The sequence below is a fragment of the Megalopta genalis genome, chromosome 6, assembly GCF_051020955.1.
Source record: "Megalopta genalis isolate 19385.01 chromosome 6, iyMegGena1_principal, whole genome shotgun sequence".
Classification (NCBI taxonomy): Eukaryota; Metazoa; Arthropoda; class Insecta; order Hymenoptera; family Halictidae; genus Megalopta; species Megalopta genalis.
In genome coordinates this window covers 10,370,025-10,384,356 of record NC_135018.1, presented here as the reverse complement: position 1 = coordinate 10,384,356, position 14,332 = coordinate 10,370,025, and the positions used below count along the sequence as shown (strand labels likewise).

Sequence of the window (14,332 nt, the reverse complement as noted above, 5' to 3'; positions counted from 1 at the left end):
AACTCCACTGCTATTCAAATTTTTGCTGAAAATGTCATTGAAATTTATTGACGTTGTCACGAGCTGCAAGCAATTAAGAATAATGAAAATCGCCGATTTTCACGACTTTCGGCGAACAACCGTGAGAAATCTTTCAGCGGTCCTACAGCTCGTCTACGAGTGAACCGATTACGATGAAATTATCACCATGCATTTTCATTTCTACCTTTCGTCGCTCCAACCACCTGCAATTTCTTGAAAAATTGTTTTCTACGATGTCCAGTCAATTAGACCTTTCGGCATCGAAAAAAAAGATCAATGCCACTTGGTTGAATTCTCAAAACGGGAGTCTGATAACACGAACATGTGCGAATTGGATCGCGGCGGTATGGCGAGATGACGAGGGGTCGCGAGCCGCGAGATCGGCGCGTGTCAACGTGAACTCGCGCCGGTTAAAAAGGGTCCGAAAGAGTGGCGAGTCTATCCGCGAATCGGTTTCCAACATCTGGACAGTTCCCAAAGGCTGCATACCAGAGTAGACTTTGTAGCGCAGAAGCGGCCGTGCCGGGGCCAGCAGAGAGCTCGATGGGAAGGGATAGGGGAGGGAATCGCGACAGCCTTCGACGGATGAGTCGGTCGTCGCCGCGGGATCACCGGATCGTGGGCGAGAGAGTGGTGTAGTATCGGACATTATTTTCGAGCTGTCTTAGGCGGGGAAACATAGAGGTGAGGATGCTTCGGCGGTTGCGGGTCGTTGGTTGCGCAATGTCCGTGCGGGGGAACCGCGTGCTATAGCTGTTGGACCGCGTCGGGCAAGTTAGCGGATAGCGACGCGACGATAGCCACGGTTCCTCACCGTCGTGGTCGTGGTCGTGGTTCGTGGTTCGTGGTCGTGGTCGTGGTACGTTCGGCGCGTGCGTGCAAGAGCTCGCCTCGGACTCTGCCTCCGCCGAAATGTTGATGCTAAATAAAACTCCTAGCTGGTTGGGACGATGCCATGCGTTCTAATTTTCACGAAGGAACGGCCGCTGGTGGACGCGGAGCCCCGGGGTCTGGCTTGTCTTCTGGTTTGATAGTCCCTCGAGGCTCTCCAGGTTGGCCTGTGTCGTCTTGAACGGGCGACCACGGTGACGACAACGACGACGACGACAACGACGACGACGACGACCACGGTGATACCGACGGCGAGGAGAGGGAAACGCGACCGATTATCAGAAAGTGATCGTTGCTGGTGGCTGTTGGTCGCGGCGACCGCACACGCTACTGCCTCGATCGCTCCGACCAGAAGTCGGTTCAGTGCTCGTCAGTGCTTGGCCAGCGGTTCTTCCATGCGAACGCTCCGGTGACATGGCTTCCGCCCTTCTGGGCAAGTGTATCGGTTTGTTGGTGCCAGTCCTGTTGCTCTTGCTGGCCTATAGCAGCTGCTATGGATTCCGAATACGCGAGCAATCGAGCCAAATGGCCTCGAATTCCGCGATGGTCCAGGAGTCGTCGCAACATCACCGGGCCACCTGCGTTTCGGGCTCGGGCTCGGACTCAGCCATCTTTCCCAGGTGCCAAGACAGAACCTCGACAGCGTTCGCCGCCCGCAAATGGCACGAGGCGGCCGCATCGCGCATCCTCGCGAGACGGAAACCACCTGTCGAGGTGACGTCGGTCGAAGATGACGAGGAAGGGACGCCCGTTAGACACGAAAGAATGGCACGGTCGCCGGTCGGGGTCGTTGATCATCGGGTCGCCGAGCGTGAGAACTCGGAGGACGACGACGACGAGGCCGTCGTCGAGGTCGTAGACAGCGAGGAGATAATCGTCGACTCAGTCGACCGCGAGCACGACACGGAATCGGAAGGGAACGACGAAGAGGACGATGACGAAGATGGGGGACAGTCGGTGAGAAAGAAATGGAAACCAAATGTGTCGAGCAGAAGAGACAGGAGCACGGAAGAATCGGGATTCAGGAATAAGGAAGCAAGACCGTTCAAGGAACTGAAGAAGTCGTACGATGGCGACGAAGATGAAGACGATGGAAAGAGTAACGTTAGGCTGCCGAAGAGGCCGGGCGCGGATCAAGCGGAAAACGAACAGGAAACAGATGAAGAATCTGGAAGCAAAGAGGCCGATGAAGAAGATGAGGAAACGGGAGAGGAAGAGGAAGAGGAAGTTGTCACTGCTCCCCCGGCGAAGCTGGAGAAAGCCAGATACGCGGACAAGGATAAAGTCAAGTCCGTGGAATCACCGTCGACGATGAAGCCAAAAGTCGAAACTAGACCGCCAGCGGGGAAGAGGGAAGAACCGCGGAAGGTAGAAGCGATCAAGAAGCAAGCGGACATATCGAAGAAGCCGACAGAGACCCCTGCGAAGTCGCTGGAGACTCCAAAGAAAGCCGAACCGATAAAGGTAACGAAGCCCGATGTCGAATCCTTGAAGCCGAAAACTACCCCGAAACCGGAAATCAAGGAGAAAGTTCCTGCGGAGGTTCCTACACCGAGGGAGAAGGCTCGGGACGACGGGGGCAAGGATCGGGTGCCGGTGAGACCGGAAGAAAAGCAGAAGCAGCCGGTGAAAGTGAAACCGAAAGCACAACCTCCGCAGCCTGCGAAGAAGAAAGTGGAAACTACTGTCAGTCCGAAAGTTGCTCCGCCTAAGCCTGCGAAGATTAAACGACTCGACAGTGAGTATCGTCGATCGATTCGTTCGAGGCGGGCATTATCGTGTTCCGTTAATTGTTTTCTAATTGCTTGTAGAAGACGACCCGATAGAGAAAACGAAAGTGCGCGCGGACGCTGCTTTCACGCTGCCGGAACTGAACGATATGCTGCTACGCGTACCGACCTTCGTGTCAAATTTCACGGCCATGGAGGATTTCGAGTGTCAGCAGCACGGCAAGATCTTCCTGAGGCAGCTGAGGGGTCGAAAACTGTGGGCACTGCAAAGTAAGTCGAGATCTAGCGTGTCGCGGAATGCGGCGATCGTCGCTCGAAAAGTCGAAGTCGATCTTCGACTTCAACTTCCGTGAGACAGTCGTTGATCAAAATTGCCGCACTATCATTCTGGTAAGGCGAATAGATACGGTATAATTCTCGAGGTTGCTGATTCCCGAATTTTCAGATTCAACAACGTCGTTTATCTCACAGACAGGCATTCGACATACTCGTTCGATTAAAAGAGGAACGAGGAAAGAGGAAAGAGTGTCTATGCTATGTCGATATTTGAAAGATTTATGCAAAATGTATGTACATCCAAAATGGATGCAAAATGTGTGGAACAAAAATTCATTTATTATAGTTTAAATTAGAGTACTTCGCAACAGTTTCATATTCGTCATTTCCATTCGTTATTCGTCATTCCATAGTCGTCAAATTGTGCTTCTTATCATTTCAAATTAATCTGTGCGTCGAAAATGTTCTTTCTACATCGCACGACGTTATCGAGACGTATTTATATTTGGACTAATACAGTGATGGAATTTCTGGTGGTTCTTCGACGTTCGTACTTTTCAAAATGTTGCTAATTTTTGATAGTATGTTAAAGTTACAGCGAGCCCTCGACTTTCGCACACAATTGGTTCCTGAATGTGTACGCGAATGTTGAATGTTCGAAAGTAGAGGGATGTAAAAAGATATGCATCAGAAACGGTGTTTTAAAGTATTCATTTATTTATTTAGCTTTCGGCTGTATTCTTTACAAACTTGTCAAGAGTTAGTCGAGTACCTCCTTTTTTTATTCTTTTCGCGATAAAGATTTCTTCCATAATAGTTAAAGATTTGTCTAGATGCATAAAGATCGCATTCTTCCATAATAGTTAAAAATTTGTCTAGATGCATAAAGACTTCATTCATATTTTTAATTGTCAAAGTCTTGACGTTTTTACTGGCCTCTTCTTCCTCACTCTCGTCGTGTATTTTATTGTTAATCAATTGTTGCTCAATTAGGTATTCATTTGACAGCGGTGCTGAGTGAGATTCAATTAATTCATTAACATCGTTATTGTTGACGTCCAAGTTTAATTCATCCATGAGGCTAACTATTTCATCGGTAATAGTTTCCGGTGTTTCTTCAAAATGGAGAGACTCAACAGTCTTGACCTCTTGATCGGTACAACATTGTAATCTGATGGCTAAAGTCTGATGTCCCCTGAGAGAGGGCATCCGATTACAATGTAGCCTGCTCCATTGATGCCTGCTACTGCGGCATCCAATTATGATGTCCGCTCAGAGGGAACATTCGACCGCAAAGGCTTACAAAGTTGAATTTTCTAAAATGTGCGAAATGGCGAATTGTGCGAAGTAGAACGTGCGAAAGTCGAGGGCTGCCTGTATTATTTCTTCGTAATACAGCTTGAAACGTATTATTGATCTGAAAATAACTAAACGTATATTTAGTACTTTTACATGCGTGGGAATGTTTATTAAAATTCTATTCGTTTAATAATTTGTTAATAAAAATGATAAAATAGATGATATCTAACCTTTCGTCCACAACCGCCGGTACATATGTACATTTTCTATAGTTTTCGTAACAACCGTCACAAAATCCATTGAGTGCGTTACAGGTAATCTCACTGACAAATGCTTTCATCGTTTCCGGCAGGATTTGAAGATACCTCTATATAAACGTTAAATTCTGTTGTAAATGTTCATACGGTAATGCTTCTCTAGCTGTTTTAACACTAAACCTACCAAGCAGTAATACCAACTGGCATGTACTGCTTCACAAAAGTGAGAAGACCGAATTTATTTAGAATTTGTAAAGTTTTTATTATAAAACTTGCTCCGATAATATAACTTATTCAAGCGTTTTCCACGAAAGAGTCTCGCAACTTTTCAGAATTGCAAAATAAGAAAGCGGTCACGTTGACCGCGGTAGGTTTAGTGTTAATAGATATTGCCTCCTCCTCATTGAAAGATTTAATAACTCCTTTGATCTTCTCTAAATTCTCTGCATAAAAAATTGAAGCTTCTGATCATGCCTCCCATCTGGTTAGCACAAGTTCTGGTGTTAGTGAAAGGTTTTGTAAAATATTTCTATAGCTTTGCACGCGTATATAATGGAGCTTTTAAAAATACTTTTTTTTTACGGATGATGTTAATTTATTGACTGCCGGAAACTGCTGTCGAACTTCCTCCGCAATTCTATTTATCCCATGCACCAAACACGTCACATGCAATATATGTATTTGGATAAAATATCTTGAAATACTTTTCGGCTTTTTTAACATGTACGCTGCGGCGTCTGTAACAAGCAGCAGTAACTTGTCTTCGTCTTCACTGCGGCATAGTATTTTCAAGACTATATCCACAAAAAGTGCAATGCATGATTGTTCTTTCAATTAACAGGTTCCGTGCCAAGCTCTACTCTTCATATTAAAAAATTTATTATATCCCATCCTTGTAGTGCAAATTAATTTTTCAGTTCTATTTTTTTAGCGTATTAAATAAGCACGTAAGCAAATAAGCATGTACGCACGGCACGCGACGCGTTAAAGCAATAGAATAACAAATGTGATTAGGTTTCTTTACTAATATTTGTCTGTAATGAGGTTTGTTATATAATGATCAGTCACGTCTGTTGTCTCGTCCATTGAAATCCACATGTAATTGTCGCCAATATCCTTCCGAATTTTTTCAACGGCCAAATCATAGCAATCGTCTCAATAATTTTTGCGAAGCATTGATCCGTTTGGAATATCTTGATCTATATATATTTTTTTTAAAGAATCTTTCCACACTTTATTATTCAAGCATTTCCATGGCATGTTAATCGTCACCATTGCTTGACACATTTCAATATAAAAATTATTTTTTCTTGAAGAATGTGCCCCATTTTGTAAGTCGTTATTTGCACTATTAGCAATATTTTGATTACGTTCTTCAACATTTCTTTTATTTATTCCTGTTTTTAAATGTTGTTTTATTTGCGATTTTCTGTAACACTGAATCTGTTTTTCACATATTTTGCAGTACACCTCTTCTCTCTCTCTCTCTCTCTCTCTCTCTCTCTCTCTCTCTCTTTCTCTCTACACTAATATAGTCATCTTTCACAGATGCAATCCAGCTAGAAATTATTAAGCGTTTACTATTTCTTGATTTAGTCATCTTCGCGTTAAAGTTTTGTAATGACACTTGGAATTTGAAATACACTTGCTAATAGAAGTGTTATTCTTTATTCGACTGTGCTATCTTGCGCGTCTCTTATTTAGGTCTGACGACATTGTCTCACTTCAGACCGACGCTTCCTCGATAATCTATCTTCTTGTTAACGACTCTGCCTCCAATATGTCTTATTCCAGCTGATCGACTAATGTAATTGAATTACGGAAATCATCGACGATGTGGTATACCGTAATGCAGTTGGAATAACATCAAGGACATTAAAATTTGCGTTTGAGGCGACGCGCCATTAGAGATCGATTTATGAGATTTACATTTGTCTCGATAAACCATCAGTCAAATATGCATGTATACAAAATATATGCACGTATGCAACATATATGCATACACGGAAAAATATTATGTGAAACATCTGCATTATACAAATATGCAAAATAAAAACTATACAGTCATTATCGTTTACTCTCCATAATAAAATTGTTTTTTGTTTTCAAGTCTTACCGAGAAATGTAATTGGTCTTGCTGGAACTGCAAAATTCTTTCGATGAGAAAAAATGGTAGGACGGTATAAAATGTCACACTGAATTCATGCTTTGGAAAATGTAAATCATAATTGTGTGACTTCCAAATTTTACGGAATTATAGCGCGTTAAAGAAACAACAACATTTTTTGGATAGGGAAATAAAGTAGAAAATAGCACAAGCAAAGTTACGTTAGTTCCTAGCGAATAAACAAAAGCAGACGTAGACGTATGCTAATCGATAACCTGCGATGAGATCATGCTGATTGTAGGAGTTTGATCTCTTCTGAGTAATGTTATGGCTAATATTACAATATATGCATAATATACTATGACACGTGTCGCCATGAATCTTCCTTGAGATCGATTATGAAATTGTTAGCTTAGTAATTACATTACGACGTAATCGCAATCGTATCGCTGCGCTAATGAGAATTTCAGGGCGAACGTTTCTCATAGTTTTCGAATCATAAATCTATGAAATTGTTCCACAGTGCTGGACTCGAGCGCGAAGATCCCATCGGGTTTGTTGCGGGGCAACGTGAACCAGCTCGGTGATTTCGACGAGTGTATGGGAGTAATGGCGCACGTGAAGTTGAACAATGCGACGATAAAGGTGCAGGGGAAATACTGTTTGGCGAATATCGACTTTTACGCCGATGATCCGGACATGAGGCTTCCGACCAACCTGATGCATGGCCGTTCCACCTTCCGAGGAAGTATGCGAGATGTGAGTAGGCCGATTTTCTACACTAATCCACCGAACGAGATATCTGGCACTAATTTCACAGAGAGTAGCAACATGTTCGTCGTAATCGCGTTAACGATAAGTTCTCCGAAGTATGACTATATATACAGGGTGTCCCAAAAATGTCTCGCAATCCGGAAATGGCGGGTTCCTCGGATCATTTGAAGCAGCTTCTTCCTCTACAAAAATTTTTTGCGAGGCACCGTTAACGAGTTATTAACGAAAAACAGTGACCAATAAGAATCGAGTACGGCTGACGCGAGGCGGCCCAGCCAACCAACGCACGAAACCCAGTTCCGCTCATTGGCTCGGTCGCCTCGCGCCAGCTGGGCTGGGATTCGACCGCCTCGACCGCTGGCGCCGTTGGCTCGGCCGCCTCGCGCCAGCGGTCGAGTGGTCGAATCCCAGCTCAGCTGGTGCGAGGCGGCCGAGCCAGCGGCGCCAGCGGTTGAGGCGGTCGAATCCCAGCTCAGCTGGCGTGAGGCGATCGAGTCAATGAGCGGAACTACCGTACTCGATTCTTATCGGTCACTGTTTTTCGTTAATAACTCGTTAATGGTGCCTCGGAGAAAATTTTTCTAAAGGAAAAAGTTGCTTCAAATGACCCGAGGAACCCGCCACTTTCGGATTGCGAGACATTTTTGGGACACCCTGTATGTAGTCATCGCGATTCACAGAGGTTATCCATTTTTCTGATGTTGCAGAAAATGTAATTCGAGACGGGGTTTCAAAACTGCGTCGAGTACGAATTACAAAATCGATAGATGTTCGATCATGCATCGCAAGATACCATAACGTGTTTTGACAGAAATTATCGTCTGTTCGAAAATCCTGTTGGCCGACAACGGTGATAATAAGAATGTATATATGTTTTAGCCGGGTCATTTCGTTCCGAGAGGCACTACGGCGAATTGGGCACTGTGTATACCAGCAGCCTGTTCGGTAGAGCATGCTAAAAACATAGTAGAACAAGCCCTGGAATTCTACAATTCTACCATAGGAATCAAATTCATAGTGCACGTGGACCCTAACATGTGTTACGTGAAACAGAAATCGGAAAGCTATTCGAAAGAGACGATCGGCGTTCTGTACGTACATTAAATTGCACAGTTATGGGGAGGGGGGGGGGGGCTATTGACCTTTTATTCCGCGTATCGTGATGCGAACACATCCGGGGTGCAATTCAAGATGCACGATGCATCTTAGATTCACTTTGTTCATTTATTCAATTAAACTGATTAATCTTTACACAAACTGCCGCGTTACAAGGTTCAATGAAATTTCACAAATAATCACCTTCCATAATTATAATTGTAATTTTTGAACTTTCGTCTTCAGCTATTTCTACGCCATGATCATCTGTCTGGCGATCGTAGCAACCGCGCGGGACTACTTAGTGGTGTCTGAAGGGAAAGGTAAGCGAATATTTACGTGTAATGCTGCTGTTGACTCTGATCTTATCTTATCTTCAGGAAGCTATTCCGAAAGAATAATAATGGCGTTTTCGTTACGGAAAAACTTGAAGACGCTATTAAAGAGAGGAACGAACAGTTTCGATATCAGTTGCATCCACGGATTGAGAGCAATTGGCGCTCTCCTGATTTACACCGCACACAAATTCGTACCATTATTGACCATGCCGTACGTTAATCGACTCGATGTTTCACAGGTAAGTTTCTGCGCAGGTCGCTTCTTAAGAAGTCCAATTTGTTCATGTTTTACGCGTTTCTATACGCGAAATTTAATGCTCGAGAGAATGCTCACGTTTGTTCCTGTCGATGAAGGTTGTAACCAAACCGATCAGCACGATCGTGAGAACGTCGTTCATTTATACGGAATGGTTTCTGCTATTTAGCGGTGCGTTAACCGCTTACAATATGGCGAATGAGTATACAAAGCGCGGAGAAATTCGCTGGTTCTGTCGCCTTGTCACCAGATACATCAGGCAGGTCTTTTTAAAACGATTCTTTTTAAAATAAATACTCTCTGTCATCTAGATACATCGCGCTTTGTTGTTGTTTAGGCTGACGCCAGCTTTGCTAGCGGTGATCTTCTTCTACGCCTTCGTGATGGAACATATCGGATCCGGGCCACTATGGAACATCACTGTAGTCCGCAATGCTGAAATCTGCAAGAGCAACGCGTGGACCAATTTACTCTACATACAGAACTTCTTGCCCATGGAAGAAACCGTAATCAGAAGATTCTTTATTAATTCTCACCGGTTCTTCTTAACTCTATTTTTACCGGAGGGATTAAAAGAAACAGTTTCTCAACATTTTCATTTCGAATGATTTTCTAAGTTCAATCGTCTTTCGTCGATCGACGAATATTCTTATTCCTTGTAATCGTTATAATATTTATGTGGTAATAATAGCAGTAGAGTGATGAATACGTGGAGAGTTGAAATAAGAATAAACGATGAGAAATTACCTGCCGGGGATAACCTGTTTAAGGATAAGAAATCTCTATTTTCGGTTGCATAGTGTGCGACACATACACATCAGCTTGCACTGGACATGCAACTGTCGCTGTTGGCGCCGCTCTTGGTCTTCTTATTGCAGTTCAAGACGATCTTCGGCGTTCTTCTGATATTCTTTTTTGTGCTGCTGGCGGCTACTCTCCGTTACGTGGCGATATCGACCCACAGACTTACTCTCGTCTTCTTCCACGGCGTAAGGTGAGAGAGTGGCCTGTTATGAAACAGCTATTTCGCTTCAACTTTCCAAACATTTCGAGTTCAGCATTCGAACCCGTCGATTTCAGCATAAAGCAGCTCTACAGGACGGCTGATCTGACTTACACGACGACGTTACACCGAGCAACGTCATACGTGTTCGGCGTAGGTCTTGGTGTGCTGTTGCATTATACCAAGAGGGACATTAGGATACACAAGGTATTCGCATGTGACATCCGTCGAGCTGGCAAGAAATGTTGATATACTACTTTCAGGTGTTAGTGGTCTTGGGATGGTTAATCTCGGCGGCCTTGATGTCATGGTCGATACTTTCACCTTGGCATTTAGCCAAGATGGATTACGTGTACGATGCCGAAGAGGCCGCCAATTACGGTGTGCTCAGTCCGATTGCATCTTCCATCGCCCTATGCTGGTCCATATATGCCTGTCACACGAATAATGGAGGTATGCGTGGTCATTGACACGCGAGTCATTTTCCATGGGAATACATGAATAGCGCAATTTACGTTCGAGAATACTACTTAAAAGAGTTTTACCACTTCCGGGATCGATTAATGTAGGGTTCAAGTCTCGGTTATTCTTTTTGCAGGTATAATCAACAGATTCCTGTCACAGCAGTGGCTACTTCTCATTAGCAGGATATCGTACGCGTTCTACATGACGCAGTTCGCAGTGTTTTTTATCAATGTGGGGAGCACGAGGTACGCGAGCGAGTTTAGCGTTTTTAATGGGGTAAGTGACACAGTTAGAGTTATTCGGCACTATTATCAAATTATGACATACCTACTATACCACAACTCTAAGCTTATAGAGTACACAATGAATATGCTACATTTCTTTTTTGCACATTCACACGGTAGAAATATTATCCTAATTAGCAAACTTTTTAAAATTTTTCAATATATCAAACAAGTTCCTCTCATATCTTACACATTATAAAATCAACCAAACAGATTTTTGGCTACCTGAAACGTTATAAAATGGATCTTGTCAATAATCATTTCTATAAAAATGCGGCTATCAAGGTCCAGCAAGGTCGGCGCTGTTGGTCAAATCATTTAATGTACGGACATCACGTGCGACAGCCCTAAACGAGAATTCTTCGTGAATAAATTATGGTATTGACAACACGAGGCAATCATCTTCCACTAATGATAATAATAATAATAATAATAATAATAACAACAAGAACAACAACAACAACAATAATAATGATACAAAATAATAATAATAATAATAATAATAATAATAATAATAACAATAATGTCACGAAACCGGACACAGCAAGATGAGCTACGAAATCGAATAGAACAAAATAAGTCACGGAACCGAACAGAACAAGATAGTTTAAGTTACGAAACCGAACACGATAAGATAAATTACAGAACAGTGAATAACATAACGCGAATCTGAAATCTACGTTTGTTAAGATTCAAATATAGTCTATCCAACCTTCACTCAAATATTTAAATTCATTTTAACGAGGCGTTGTTAATACCAAATTTCTCCAGCGGTTTTCTTTAACACTAAAAGTACTAGTCAAAATGACTGGTTTCTAATCTTTCCTTCGAAAATTTCTGATATTAGATAGATGTTTCTATGAGATGTTTTTTACGTAAACTTTTCTATTCAAGCTGATATTATAATGGCGATCATACGAGAAACTCATTACCACGATTCTGTTGCAGCTCGACTGCAAAGAGTTAGCAACAGTAGTGATCGTCTCGGTTGTACTGACCCTGTTACTGGATCTGCCGATGCAAGAGTTCAAGAACGTGATAATGGAGTGCACGGACATGCGAGCCAAGGTCTCCGTCGAGGATCAACCGCCGGAAACTCAGGTGAAAGAAAAACCAAAGCAGCGAGACGAAGAGGACGAGGTGGTTTCCACGAGTTGGGACTGGCTGAAGAACGGCACGAAACCGAGCAACGAGCCACTGCAGGAAAAAGAAAAAGAATACAAAGAAACCTTGAAGAGAACACCGTTCCAGTCGGAAAACGAGTCTTTGGAAGCTAGCAGAAGGTACTCTACGAGAGACGACGGTTACAGGGAGCGGAGACGAAGCAGAAGTAGTCAGAGGGACTACCAGAACTCTGAACCGGAAGAGGAGGAGTTGCTGAGGTCGCAGCTCGAGCACAAAGATGCTCTTTTGCAACGCAGAAGATCGACGTCGAGGAGCCTCGACAGCAGGATGCTGCAGGACAGCGACGAGGATGAGCAATACTTGTGGAGGCAGACACAGAGGGAGGAGCTTAGACACTATAGCCGGTCCGAATCCAGAAGGAGGTCGGCGATCAGGGACCGCGAGGATTATCGTTCCTCGGAGTCGGCAAACCGCGACCGCTCGTCTTCCCGAGGTGCGGACGTTAAAAGGCACTCCGGCCGATCGGAGGATCTCGATCCTGTTCAAAGACAAACAAGATCCTTCTCAAGGTCCTCGGACGTTAGGCGGGCGTACTCCTCGGAGAGCGAGGAGGAGCTCTCGCAACGAAGAAAGCTGGAAAAGAGGCAGCTTCCAGCAGAACCGAGGCACAGCGACGAGGAGGACTGGGAGAATGAGCTGAGGATACGTAGAAAACAATTCATGGAGAGACTGGCCACGCAGGAACGCGATTCCCTACTGGAAGACGAGGATCTAGTCTCCTTGAGGAGGAGGTCCTCCGCAGAGGGCAGACTGGCTTTGCTGAAGGATCCTTCGGCGGATGACAACATGGACTCTTGGACAGTCAGCGTTGGTTCCAGAGTGGCACACCTGGGCTCTTCGCAGGAACGCAGTGAGGCTGAAGAGGACAGTGCCTACAGGAGACGGAGGGAGTACCGGGAACAAGCGCCTCCACCCAGGGACGACACCATGAGCGAGGAAGAAGTTCTCTGGGATGCCTCCAGGAGATCCCACACCAGCAGCAGCCAAATGACCTCCGTCGAAGAGGACGAGGATGTAGCTACTTTTAACTTTGTGCTTACTAAGGATAGCAAGAGGATTTCTGTGCAGGCAGGATTCCCTGTTTCAAATTAGAATGCCTGGAAATGTAGAAGGTTTTCCTAGATTCGAGTCTGTTATGATCTACTTTCTAGATTCCTTTGCCGTGGAACCGTATAATCTTCTATCGTGAGACTTTTGTGCGCTGTCTTAATACCTGATCTTAAGCAGTTATGCTGCATGCAAGTTGCTAACATATGCGATAGCATGGGAATCGGCGAACGCTCGTAATAACATTTTTAGCATTAGTCGATGAAAGATATATTTGTCGTTTGTTGAAAAATTTACGAAGTTTAAACGGGAAAATGAGAATCTGCATGAGATTTCACAGTCTACAGATCGTTAGTAAAAATTGTTAGAAAGAAAATACATTAGGGTATTTGAATTAGCATGTCTCTCTAAATAGTAACACATGATTCAGTCGATTCACAATGTCGATTCTATTTCCAGGATTTGTCGAAGCTGTCGCAGGAGGAAGTAGATCTGTCCGAGTCTGGTTGGAACATCGTGGATAAATCGTCGGAGTTGCAGCCGAAAGGTCTCTACAAAAGGGAGTCTATAATAAAGAGCCAAGCCAGCGAGGAGGATCCCGAGTATCTTCTTCCGGAGAGGCCGAAGCTGGTACAGCAGGACAACGAGCATCCTTTCAAGAAGGCTTGGCAGATGCAGAAGTCGAGGTCCGAGGAGGACAGGCCGTACGCCGTAGGCGTCAAGGAGGTCAGAGATCAAGCAAAGACGGACCCTAAGGGTCCAAAGGGCGACGACACGCCGAGCATACAGAGAGAGCGCAGTGGAGAACAAAGCTCCGAATACGAAGACGTTAGTTCGTACGGAGACGACGAGTCCGAATCAGTCAGGTTGTCCAGAAGCAAAAGTACCGATACCGAGGAGAATAAGACTAGCTCGACGAAATCGGAGGAGACTACATCGACGGAGGGGAGGAGCAGGGAGAGTAGCAAAACTAATTCGAGGTCGGATAACGAAGAGGATTCCTCGAAGATAAATTGGTCAACCGAGGAGGAACATTTTGGAGTTGATAGAACGACGGCGAGGAGCAAATCGGAGGAGACCAATTGGGTCTGGGAGGAGGAAGAGACTTGAACGGGGATCGGGGCGAAATAAACATAATGATCGTATGAAATTATCGCAACGGGTGTTTCTCGCGCCGTTTCGGGCTCACGGTGAGGTGACAGAAATTTATGGGTACACCACTGGCCGGGGATGCACCACGCCGAGCTGTCGGCGGTTGATATTTATATTATGGGTTAATAAATTGGTAAAGGATCGTTTTGAAA

The 14,332-nt window shown here is 44.5% G+C and overlaps 1 protein-coding gene across 3 annotated transcripts; it reads left to right on the top strand.

Annotated features, from left to right (window-relative positions):
* Nucleotides 1–640: 640 nt before the first annotated feature.
* LOC117227633 (uncharacterized) lies at nucleotides 641–14,332 on the top strand. 3 transcript variants are annotated; one of them, XM_033483063.2, is made up of 14 exons: nucleotides 644–2,650; nucleotides 2,724–2,912; nucleotides 7,105–7,340; nucleotides 8,235–8,446; nucleotides 8,697–8,773; nucleotides 8,831–9,027; nucleotides 9,143–9,303; nucleotides 9,382–9,550; nucleotides 9,845–10,038; nucleotides 10,125–10,254; nucleotides 10,311–10,500; nucleotides 10,646–10,788; nucleotides 11,745–13,049; nucleotides 13,488–14,332. In XM_033483063.2, the coding sequence occupies exons 1-14, from the start codon at nucleotides 1,327–1,329 to the stop codon at nucleotides 14,136–14,138; spliced, it is 5,178 nt and encodes a 1,725-aa protein (XP_033338954.2). In that variant the 5' UTR covers nucleotides 644–1,326; the 3' UTR covers nucleotides 14,139–14,332. The 3 variants fall into 3 exon arrangements, with proteins under 3 accessions (XP_033338952.2, XP_033338953.2, XP_033338954.2); XM_033483061.2 differs by having other exon boundaries at nucleotides 641–2,650; nucleotides 8,697–9,027; XM_033483062.2 differs by having other exon boundaries at nucleotides 642–2,650; nucleotides 8,697–9,027; nucleotides 11,745–12,995.